Genomic DNA, 12,854 nt, shown 5'->3' with positions numbered 1-12,854 from the left:
AAGAGGTGTTTAAGTGGCTGCTGAGGAGAGGAGATTTATCACCAAAGTGCACACAACACTGTGTGAGAGCGTTTAGGGTGTGCTTCTCTGTGCTAACATGTTGAGAGACTGATGTATAGCTATGTAAGTCTGGTAAAATTCCTCTCTCACAGATGTAATTCACAGCCCATATTATGTAGGAAATCTGCTTAGAAGCACAGAAAAATGTAAAATATATAAATGTGTTGCATGAATATAAAATGTAATATATCAAAAATAAAATGAAATAAAATACAATGCATAGTGTATTATAATGTAATGACATTGTTACGTAAATACACTTTTGTCTTTTAGTTTATTTTGCCAGTAGTTGATGTATTCTGTGTTGAAATGACGTGCATGATGTTTCAGTGTGTCTCTAAGATTTCCGAGAGAACATAGTGCATTCAGTTCTATTTATTAAAAGGGCCTAAAACAGACATTTTATATGTTATTTGATATGTTATATGATATTCTGTAGGGCAGAAATACTCACTATTCATTACGCAAATGCATCATCATCAAGCTTGTCCTAATAACAAAATCCTGAATGCTAGTATAACCACTGATTTAAAGGCTAATAAATACAGTTGTGATATTTCACTTCCTAATAGTAATGTTAGCTTTTTCAAAAGTCACATCATCAGAAGGAGGGTTTCCTGGTCTTTAAATGGCAAAATAGTTCTTTGTTGCAACACTGTAAGAGGCAAGTGGGTATATTTATAAGAGATGTAGTACATGATACATTTTGGCCAGAGTTCCCCTTTAAATGACAGTACTGAAAATGAATGGCCTCTTACTCCGCTTGCTGTGTATGTGCTCTCTATAGATATCAGACCATGCTGGACTGCTGGGATGGTGAGCCACTGCAGAGGCCCACTTTTACAGAGCTAGTGGAGAGACTAGGAGACCTGCTCCAGGCCAGTGTACAACAGGTGAGTGAGCTACACCTGAATGACCATTCATTCATTTATCCATTCATTCATAGAAGTTCAGTTTGATGGCTTGATATCTGAAAGGTCAGATCTATAGCCAATAACATGACTGTTTATTACTAAGAGGAAACCCAGTCATAGCCAAAATGTCTTCAAAAAAAAAAAAAACTTTTAACAATGAGATTAGTCACTGATCCGGCGAATGAGTCACTGTTCTCAGTACATTCTCAGGAAGCGGCAGCTTTGATTGGACCTAGGTACACTAAGCATATGATGAGGAGCTTTGCCCAAGAGAGTGCTTAAGAGTAACTGAGAGGGGAAATTGCAATCAACAAGCTCATTCGTTTCCCTTTGGCAAAAGAAAGAAGAGAAAACGTTCTCTAGTACAAGACAAATAAAAGTATTTAACATGTCCATATTTGTGCTGAGAATGTTAAATCACTGCAGCTTTCTTGCCCTAGCATGGCCAAAGATTACACCCAAGAAATCTAGCTTCAAAGTAGGAGTGGTTGTTAAAAATGTTTTTATTCGAATGCCAGTACCTTGACTCTGATGAAAATGGCTCTTTCCTTCTTCACTAGTACTGTGATAAACAGGGGTGAGCTTTTCAATTTACTAAATAACAGTAAAATGATATCAGTAAATTAATTCAGTATAGATGAGCAGCAGGCAGTGAACACAAGGTCTTTGTTTTTAACTATGCTGCTGTTTTAACTGTGTGCTGCCCACCATTATGTTAGTTAACATTTCTTTATGTGTTTCTTAGTAACAAGAGACTTGCAGTGCACATTGGTTTGCATTTATTGTGGCATTTTGGAAGATTGTTGTGCCCTTAAAATCACTATGGATTTCCATTTAACAATTCAGGTGGTGAGACTGACTTCACAGTGAAAATTCCATGTAATTCCTTTAGTTGCTTGAAATCTACATGAAACTAAATTGCGCTTGAGTTGCACAATGTAAAGTGTCCTGCAACACATTTGAAACTCAGCCACAACAGCTTTAAGTGTCTTAACTTCGTGGAACAAATTTAATGAAACAGCCAATTAAAACGCAGGTAATGCATCACGTGATCCCATGGAACGTTATTTAAAACACTTCATTTTAACAGATCAATGGACAGTAAAATAAAACAGAAAATCAAGATTTTTTATGTCAGTTACCTGTGCCATGACAACAAATAAATGTGAGGTTCTTAAAGCTAGCATTTCTGTAACCTGCTTGTTTAACTAGCTGTCTAACAATAACAGTTTAAATAGCTGCTTGTTCCCACATCTATGTGTCCTTAGCCTGCTGTTATTGTGATCTATGGAGTTTATTTGATTATTCATTTTCTCAATAGATTATTCATTTTCTCTGACTTTAACACTCCCTACTTTTACCCAGAGCTGAGATTACTTTGGGATTTAAATGCTAAAATTTTTTACAGAAAGGGAGACCAAGATGCAGTCCTCAATGAACTTATGTATGTCGGACAGAATGAGAAAAAATGTAAAAAAAAAAAAAAAAAAGTGTTCTCATTGGCTCACAAATGCTGATACGAAAAACTATTTAGATACTGAAATTTGATATTGAATGATTTATACATTGTAGTACTTAAATAATTCAGCTGTGCTGATGCCAGTGTATTTGAATTCAATACCCAGCCCTACCTCAAAGCTGAGAGAAAATTACTAGCTGTTGAGCTATTATTTTAAGCCCCATAACTCCCAGTTTGCTATCATAGGAACAATTAAGCAGCCTCTTCTGATAAAGACTAATTTCAGTTAAAACCTGATGAAAGAGATGTGAGTTTTGGCACATCATTAGTCAGAGCCTCTTCAAAGAAAAGAGTATAAAATGAACAAAGCCTGTCAAGTGTTGAGAAGAGAAGTGGGGTGCTTTTGTCTCATGTTAAAGTATAAACTATTGATGGGGCAAATCAAACTGTAATTGTCCATGTTGGAAAACATCCAGGATATTTCAGTCCATCTCAACCAAAATTAGGTCGGCCAAGACTGTATATGAATGAGCACCTCACTATTTAAATATGCTCCCACAATAGGAAAAGAGTTTATTTAGTGTGATATTTTTTCCTTTGTCTCAACTAGTTCCTCTGTCTTGTGCATATGGGATGTCTCTGCAGGTCATACCCAGAGGATCTGATTTCCCCCAACTCTTAATTACCTCATACTACTATAGCATGTGCATGATGATGTCATTGTTATTAAGGGGGCCTATGTGAACAGTTTAACTTTGTATTTCTATCAGGAGGGAAAGCATTACATTCCTATCAACACAGCCCTGCTGACCAAAGTGGATCCATCAAACCCAGACCCCATAGAGGAGACCTCCACAGGACCAGTCTCTCTCAGAAACTCAGGCAGCTCATGGTAAGCACGCCATTCTAGACAGTTATACATGATCAGAGGTTGGTAGCTTAATAGTAGCTTAATACTCAAGAAAAAGTATTAACACTTAAAATCAAGTAAAATCAAGTAAAAAAATTAATCAATTAAAAGTACCTTTCTAAAAACTGGTCATTTATTCTGTACTTATCTATTTGTTCTATTGTCTGTTTCATGCTTTTTGTACTTATTGTGTGTATACATATTGTGTGTCATCTCAATAGTACGTGGATATGCACTTATCTCCCTGTCTTAATATTTATGCATTGGAGAAGTAGCCCAAATATTTCATTACCTGTATATATGTAATGGAAATGTAGTATTATTAAATTTAATTGAACAGCTTCCGTATAACGTTACTGAGTATCATATATACAAATGACATAAATCCAGAATCTATCAGGAATATATAAAATACTAAATCTCCACAGTTAGAGGGGTGACCAATCACAAAGCAGTGCAGACATTGTCACCAATAAAATATAATGAAATTAAACACAAAAAAGGAATTAGTAACTGAATATGAATGGCTTAAATGTAAGTGAGTATAAACTAAATTGCTTTAATAATTAACTAACCTGTAGACAAAAATTTTGGTCATCTGAAAAAACAATGAAAAAGCAGATTGTCTGGACAGTAAGTATATATTTGCTCATAAAAGCACCAATATAAGACTAAATACAGGTAATAATAATATAGTAAGTAGTGATTTTCTGCACGTCAATGAGTTGATTTAACCTCTCTTAATATTCATGTAATAGCTAGAGTCATTTAGGAGAAATCGGGAGTCAAACGTTGTTCTTTAAACTAGATATCACAAGATCTCAAATACTTAAAAAAGCTGTTCTTACTTTTTACTGTAATGTTGTTTTATATGCCTATATACTAATAATATTTTGTGTTTTAATTATTTCATCAACAAGATAAATGACTTTAATCACTGTGCTTAGGTGCCTGAGACTTGCACAGCACTGTATGTAATCAAGTTTACATGTTGCAATTGGAGGCGAATGTAGCATTAGGAGTCTTGCCCAAGTTCCTTTCCTGGTATTTTCAGGTGTTTTTTGCCCAGATGGGAAAAGGAACCAGATCTGCTGTGTGGAGAGAAGCAGTGTTTTCCACTATACACTGTCAGCTATTAAAATAATATTAATGAATTAATAAGGTTTCTAATATAACTTAAATAGATATTTATCCTTCATTTGTCTGTTTTCTTTGTGAAACCATTTCACTACAGGACTGCTAATTAAGAACCCACCTTCACCACACTTCCCTGTGTATAACTTAAAGCAGCATGTCCTGTACAGGAAAACATTTTGTTGACAAAATCTGTCCCCCATTTTCTCTCTTTTTGATACAAACTGTTTGGGATTTTGAGCTAGCTAAACTTGCACTAGAGCTTGCAGCACTGAGGGTTTCTGTGAGTTCCTTAGGATATGGCTGAGGACAAAGAGAGCACTGATTGGCTCCTGATAAGACATGTATACCATTAGACCCATGTTGAGAGCGCTCGTTACTCTGTGGGCCCCTTAAGGAATTTCCTTCCCAGCTACAAACGCTGCCTCAGGATTTATGTCCGCTTAAGAAAATATTTGTTCAACTCTTGTATTTTCACAGGTCTGCTGAGTGTTATTTATTGAGAATAGTGTTGAAATGCAGCAATGACAGTTATCCCTAAAGCTGAATTAAGGGGCTATCTGATAACTCTGACGTTAAGTAAAAAAAATGAACATAATGGCCTTGACTCGTTTTAACTGACATTTAACTGTTATAAAACCACAACAACAAATTAATGTAATTCTCAGTTTCACTGTTATTCAACATTATTAAAGATAAAATACAAAATGGTACGTGCAGTGATAGACACAGACCTACACAATTATTTGAAAGCTGTTCAGCTACACAGTACCAGCATCATATTAAAATAATTTTACGTCTTCATACAAATTGTTGTTGTATTATTAGAAACAGTGAACTATTTTTGAATAGTAATTTATATATATATATATATATATATATTAATTTAAGCTATATAATACGAGAGAGAGTGTGTTAGCGTGAAATAACATCATGCCTGTTATTTGGTCACAGGCACAAGCCGAAGGCGAAAGCTTTTCATTCGGCAGCTGTGGCAGAATAACACCTTAACCACCTGGAATTAGACAGAAATGACCCAAATACCATTTGCCAAACAAAATGGGCTATACCATATTTTACAGACTGGCTGGAACAAAAAAACATTAATATTAATCTAGCAAAAATTGACAAAACTGAGCTAAACTTGATATTGCAGCTCAGTCTGATTTGGTCAGAATCTGAAGATGTCAGAGCAAATCAGCTGTGAGGCAAATGTGATATTAAAATGATCCATTTTCTGTTTGTGCTCAAGGTAAGAAGTAAAAACGTCTTGAGGCTTGAGCATCTTGTATAGCTGTCAAACTCGTTGCTTAGTGTTAGCGGATTGATAAAGTGTTTGTGAAAAAGCTGTGCTGTTATGGCGAAATATCAACATGCTTAGAACGCTTCTCAACCAATCAGCTTGCATGTTGTATAATCAACTAACTGTTGTATAATTTGAAATATCTTTGTCACACAAGTTACATCATTCTCATTATTACATCATTGTTTAAGAGGTAAGAAAGTAGTTTACAAATCCAGTTATTCCTTCTTGTGTAAAGAATGGCCTCCTTCGTCAGTATAAGTACAGCAAGGAGAATTCATGGGGTGCAGTACAAAGGGTCACTGTGCCCAATCATAGTTCAAAGGAAACAGTGGGTGAAAGAAGTTATGTTGTACCCTTTATTTAGGATTTTTGATCCAGCAGATATAATGAAATTTAATTGTGCGAGCGCTACTGTGTCAGCACTAATCTGTTGCTGAACATTTGATTTCCTCAGGAACATCAAGATCCGTCCAGACAGCATAAAGACTTTTGATGAGGTGACCTTGGAGAATGGAACAAATGAGATGCATGAGGTGAGGAGCTTGTTCTCACACTCACACTCATGCTCGTACACACTACCCCACACTACAACCCCAATATACACAAGGGGATCCCACAATTATACTGTATTAAGTTATACACCTTGCAGGAAAAAGAACTGTTTGTCTCTTTTTCTGAGTTATTTTATAGTACTGCACATTGACTGTGCACTACAAGCCAACAGTATGGAAGCAGCCACTCATTTGGAAAGATTTTTCAAATGTTTACAATGTTAACTGATGTTCAAATTAACCAAAGAACTGTTTTCCAAAATATATTGATGGTTTATAATGGAATCATACTGTATTACATGGACAAAGCCCCAACGGTTTTTGTTGATAACAGTTGACCCTACGTTGACCTTTTTTGTAAATATTTACAAATGTCTTATTTAACACACCTGATGCAGTTGTTCAAGTGTTCAGAAACATCTGAAAATAAGAATCAGGCGGATTGGATTAGGTTTGTAATACAGTTCTGATTGGGCACCCCTGGCGTACTGATTAAACTTTGCAAGAAATGGCACAATCACTGTCTGTTTACAAAAGAACTGAATGTCTTTGGCACTCTTCTTAAAATTCCATAACTGTGGGCAAAAACACAGTCAAGTTATAGCGAAGGCTTTTTAATTTAAGAAGACTACTAAGAAGGTTCATTTTTGCATAAGCTTTGAAACCCCATTCCTTAGAACAGGGCTGTCTAAAGTGTAACTAGTAAAAAATTTTATTTTCCTTTAGAAATTATTTATTAAGTATTTTAGCATCTAAATGTAGTGTCATGTTGTAAAATACAGTTTAAAACCTACCTACCATCTTTTTATATATATATATATATATATATATATATATATATATATATATATATATATATATATATATATATATAATGTTTTGTCTTCAGTCCACCACAAACATTGTCCTTTGACCCCCCCAACCCACAAGGAAAATGTGAGCACTCCTGCCACAGAGCACCTTTATAATAAATGTTTATATGCCTACGTCTGTCCATCTTGTATTTGTTTAACACTGTTATGTCTTTAAAAAGTAGAAAGTTCATGTTTATTTACAAAAAGTCAGGGTTGTTTCCAAACGTTTGGCTTGTTTTTTTTACAGATCATCTCCTTAAGCATTTTACCCCATTTGTTTTCTCATATGTTCATTTACAGGGAGGTCAGACAGACAGTGGAATGGGTTTCTCCTCAGATGATCTAAAGACGTTGAAGCATTTGCAGTCCCTGACTCGACCCTTAAGCATCATGGCCCTGGCGTAAGTTCAGAATCTGTCGTCCTGCTGAGCTCTGTGACTCACAGCATCTAGAGCTACAGAAAGAGGCGTGGCCACTGGCCCATCCCTGGTGACCCCCCCACTGGGCTGGAATGCAGATGCCAGAATTGTCATACAGTTTTTTTGCCACCCGCCCCCCACTCTACCCTGACTCCAGTGACTGCCTCACTCTTTTTAAGAGGTGACTGGGCGAGAGAGTCTGAGAGACAATGGCACAGTGGAGGGATATTGCCCAAGGTGACGAACCCAACAGCCAGACAACAAAGCAGGCCTGGAAGTGTGGCTTGTTAAAGCCGGCTACAAGGCCTGCTGACTAACGGCTTTGTCTGTGCCGCCTAGAAGGCATTGGCTTCTCACTTACTCAACTGAAAACATGCATGCACGCCAGAATACTTCAATTCAAGAACACTAGGACATTAGCTGCTCAAATCTGCTGCCAGAACCCTGTCAGCGTTTGCTGCAGTCTGGCAAGTTTCACTCATTACTCTCCAAATGGTGCTTGGAAGGTCATAGAAAAGACCTGGAGTGCGACCTACACAAATCACACCGTAGTGAGAGCAACTGATGGATGGTATAAGATCCACATAGCCTTCACTTAAAACAAGTGATGCAATGAATTTACTAGACATTCGCATGTGTACACTATTTCCACATGAATAAAACGCATTACGTAAACACAGCTGCTGCCAAAAGCAAGCAAACTAAAAGACAAGCTTATGTTGATGTAAAGTATTTTATTCATGGAAATCATGTATACTTTCAATGCCCTTTCTGAACTTTAGACAGCACTAGGTTGACAATGCCCGAGTTTAAATTATTCATGGGTTCTCATAGGTTTAGATTAACCCTGCCTTTGTAGGGATGACTAGAGCCTGAGAGGCTCCAATAACTATAATCAGTTGTCTAAGTAATGCATGAAATACTGTGCTTGGCATTATACAGTACAGTAGAGGCCAAAACTGTCTAAGCAGTACTTTTTGAAGTTTTGGAAATATTTTTACACTTAACCCTCCGAGACCATATTTTGGTTTAGTTAATTGTTTTATTCTTTTGAGGTGAATTTTGTTGCAACATTTTCTCTTTGGGATTTTAACAAAGTTTAATTTTATCTAATATTTGTGAGTCGCACTAGACTCTGATATCAGTGATACAGTATATACTAATATATTACTGATTTTATGTCTAAGCAGTACACAGTATAATTCATTTTATATTTTAAACTGTAGTATGAAAGTATATGCTGTAGATATAATGGTTTGCAAAAAACCCTGTCACATCCCTACCACAAAATGCCTGATCCAGCTCATAAAGAGTTTGATCATAACTCAAGTAGCTGGATCAGGTGAGTCAGGGTGGAGAATAGTTGAATAGTTTAAATTGGTTTCCTCTGTAACACAAAGCAGGGGTAGACAAGTTTTTGACTTTAGGATGATACCAAATTCACCAGTGATGCTATGGTGCAGTCCAGAGTGTGAATTGTCAGGAGGTGTGTTTTAGTGACATTAAGTCATAAATAGAGTGCTGTAAACAAATACTGCAATTCTGCAGGTCTGAGGGTCAAGTCAATTTGCTAACAACCAAAACCAAGAAGCCATGTTTACTGATATCTACTGTAACCAAAGAAGTTGTTCCAAAATATTACATTGGTTTGCAGTAATGTACTTATACTCTGATGTAGCCTATGAAAAAAGTCTTCATGGTCTTTAATAACAGCCTCTTATTGATAACAGTTAATAACAAGCCTTACATTCAAACATTTTGAATTATGCAGAGCCTTCTTCTATAATATTATTTGTTCAGTTAATCAAGCCTTAGAGAGCATCGTAATGTCAGAATCTGGTGGATATGATTGAGGCTTCAATAAAAACTGTAGTATTATCACAAGAGAAATTAGGAATTAGTTATACACTGTTGCTGCAGACATTTAATAAAGCCCTTTTATGTTAATAAACAGTAGTGCCTGAAAAAATAGAACTTTCATATGGATTTTTTTACGAAGTTAATGATGATTCATGCTTTCGGCTAATTGTCTACATTCGAGCATCCATATTCAAAGCTGTAGATTAAAAATACTAAAGTCTATATCTAATATTTATCTATATCTAAAATAATATTTTTAGTATTAATAACCAGATATTTGTTTTTCATTTCAGCATAGCAGCAATCCTGACTCAGTTAACAAAAATAACATCAAGCCGCTGCTGAGATTTAAAATGGGCTTATGGTTTTTGTTGTCTTCTCTGTGTGATTAATGAAGCAGTGAGAACTTCATTAAAAACACTGTACCTCTCTGCAGGCGTCGTCTCCCTGGCCCTCACTTTATTCCATTTATAGTGCCCTCCTTACCACCACCCTTCGCAGTTCAAAAGCTGGCTCACGCACTCAATCGGTTGGCAATGCCTTGCCCATGTTGCCATGACCTCCCCTGTGGGGTAAAAAGAGCCACTCCAGGCATGCAGAGAATGATGTATATATTGTGAGGAGGCAGCCCCTGCTGAGAGACCACTCGATCACTGTCACCTTTGACCTTCTGAAGCTTTACTGCTCTGTCTCAGCTCCTCTATAATGTCCCCTCTGCATTGTGTGGGTGAATTCCACCTGGTACTCCACCATTCAATACGAATATGTGCTTCGAGAGCAAATGCATCACATCATTGTATGTGCTCCAAAGAAGGCCTAGACCATGAAACCGTGCCAGTCCATGTATGGATATTTTTGTTCTTCCAAGAACCACAGACTAATCACACTGCACACTCAACCATTTACTCCAGGGTGTCTGACCCAGTGTTCTTGGGGAAGAGTACTTCAGAAACCCCAAGCAACAAAGAGACAACTCAATTTAAGTAACTCCTTCACTGCAGTGAAGTGTGTGGCAAGATCTAGCAGGGACCAATACTGTTGATAAAGTATAAATATTTGAACTTTCACTACCACACAGCTGTCACTGTTTCTTCTGAAATCACGAGTATTAATAGAGTTTGTCCTCCCTTAAATGGTTGTTTTGACTGTAAATTGCATAAATGAAAGGGTGCTGTCTGACTTGTATACAGTAATGTATAGTATACCTTTACAGAAGACACTGTAGCACTGATGACATACAAGGTGCTTTAAAGGTGCTTTGCATATCTTTTCTGTTGCTACAGGATGAAGAGTAAGAGTAAGGAGTCTGTTCTATCGGATGGGGAGAAAGAGAAGTATCCTCTTGTCCCTTCACTAGACTTCAGTCTGGAAGACTCTTCTCTGGACCCTGAGCTGGAGTGCCACAGCCCACCACCTGACTACAACTATGTTGTGCGCTACTCTACCCCACCCGTCTGAATTTGCCTGTGCCCAAAAGCCACCAGGACTCATCACTCCAATAGCCCACCCTGAACAAATCCACTGACTGATTATTTTATCTCTTGATTTCTATTTTATTCTATTTTCATTTTTACTAGGCCAGGACTAAAAGATGGCATGTAGTTTGGTCAATAAGGTTGTTGATTCAAAAGGCTCTAGAACCGCTACCTAACATGTATCTTGGCATTTTTTTGAATGAGAAACCCGGTGTAGAGTAATTGGAGCATGAATTGCCCTCTAAAAGCTGCTGAACCGTGTCGCTCTACACCACTGTGATAGCCACAGATACAACTAGAGACCACCTCAGGTATTACTGTTATCTACTGTGAACACAAGAAGCACAACCTGTTACAGCTATAGTGTATGTTTCTTCAGTCAAATCACGTCTTACAGATCGGTGGCTGGTGTTTTAAATGAAGGGTGTAATCAGTACAGAAAATACAGTACAGAGAAGGAATTTTGTTTTATTAATCTAAGTATTTTAATTAAATGAAACTGGAAAATTATTTGACATTTTATTTTACTTTAAGATTGAATTTTGATTTATTATTATTATTGAGATTTTTTGATGTACTAAAGTTCTTGTTTTTAAGGCTACTTTCAGGAAAAGAAAGCAGCTTGTGCTTCATTGGATACAAAAACAAGCCTCCTGTTAAAATCGTGGATTCTTTCCCTTCATGTTCTCTTGCTGGTGTCAATGTTTTGTATATGCGTTGTGATAATAAGTCCTATAGTGTTTTTATTGTTATATGCTTTTAGGATTGGATTAACACTTTGCTGCCCTAGATTAACCTTCATTTCATTGATTGGGTTGGCTCCCCCAACACCGACCGAATGAAATTAAGAATGTGTTTTTCAAACATTTCTAAACTTTTATCAAAGTTGTAGTAAATTACCCAACACATTTGAAATCTGACCTGAAGATGCTGGCCTAGTTTTCGCTGTGTGCTCTTAGTCCTCCTAATATGAAGGATTTTCAGAGAAATTTTGCGAGTCTAGTTGTACTTGACAGACAGTATTATAGAATAGCAATAGAATAAACAGACCATGCCCCTTTAATGTGAAGCATACATTATGAATTATTAAACTCTGAGTCATCACAGCAAAATATATTTTCTGTCCTGCCTTTCATTGATGCATAGTCACATTTCAATTCACACTTTAATTAACCAGCTTCATTTTAACAGGAATAATATTGATCCATGTTTGTGCTATAATCTAACTTAGGCTTGCAGGGCAGGCTAAAGGAATACTAAGTACAAGGTAATATAAACAGTTGGTCACTACATATAAATGATCATCATAAATTATACTAGACGCTTGTGCACCCTTGTAGGTAATATCAGTATTAACTAAGTTGTAAAAGTTGTACAGAATTAATGAAAGGTGTGGCCTTGCATCAGTCAAGCCAGGATTGTAGCCATCTATCAGAAGGAAAGAGCTGTTACTCCACGTTTGTTACTTCCTATCCATTTTTTGTGTTTGTCAGTATTAAATTCAGCGGTTGATCAGACCACTTACCAAACATTATGTACTGCCAAATAATATTTGTATTATTGTTGACGTATTTGCGTTAATTGAAAAAAAGTTTAATGTATGCACTGAGATTTTCTATGTATTTTTTGCATTATATGTATTTTAATATTAACCAAGCATAAATAAAGATCTATATATTTATAAATAACCATATTGTTTGATTGACTTACTTTTTAAATGTCTGCAACCCTAGACACCAACTCATGTGTGAGCTGCAATGCTTAATACACTTAAAGATGTGCTCTTATATAGAAAACCGAACCTGTCTTGCTTTTTTGAAGAATTTTGCATAATATGTAAACATTAAATGCAACCCAAGTCCATCAGGTCCATATATGGAACTGAAGCTGCAAAACAGCCTGTTTTGATTTA

At 36.4% G+C, this 12,854-nt stretch overlaps 1 protein-coding gene across 1 annotated transcript in view; it reads left to right on the top strand.

Moving 5' to 3' along the window:
* kdrl (kinase insert domain receptor like) overlaps positions 1-12,631 on the top strand; it is a 58,414-nt gene extending 45,783 nt beyond the window's left edge. The window contains exons 26-30 of the mRNA XM_017707150.2: positions 848-953; positions 3,204-3,325; positions 6,238-6,316; positions 7,489-7,589; positions 10,751-12,631. Coding sequence (XP_017562639.1) covers positions 848-953; positions 3,204-3,325; positions 6,238-6,316; positions 7,489-7,589; positions 10,751-10,925 — 583 coding nt within the window. The 3' untranslated portion in view covers positions 10,926-12,631. The remainder of the gene's footprint in view (positions 1-847; positions 954-3,203; positions 3,326-6,237; positions 6,317-7,488; positions 7,590-10,750) is intronic.
* The last annotated feature ends 223 nt before the right edge of the window (positions 12,632-12,854 follow it).

The sequence above is a fragment of the Pygocentrus nattereri genome, chromosome 8, assembly GCF_015220715.1.
Source record: "Pygocentrus nattereri isolate fPygNat1 chromosome 8, fPygNat1.pri, whole genome shotgun sequence".
Classification (NCBI taxonomy): domain Eukaryota; kingdom Metazoa; phylum Chordata; class Actinopteri; order Characiformes; family Serrasalmidae; genus Pygocentrus; species Pygocentrus nattereri.
This window is presented reverse-complemented; position numbering and strand designations above follow the sequence as displayed.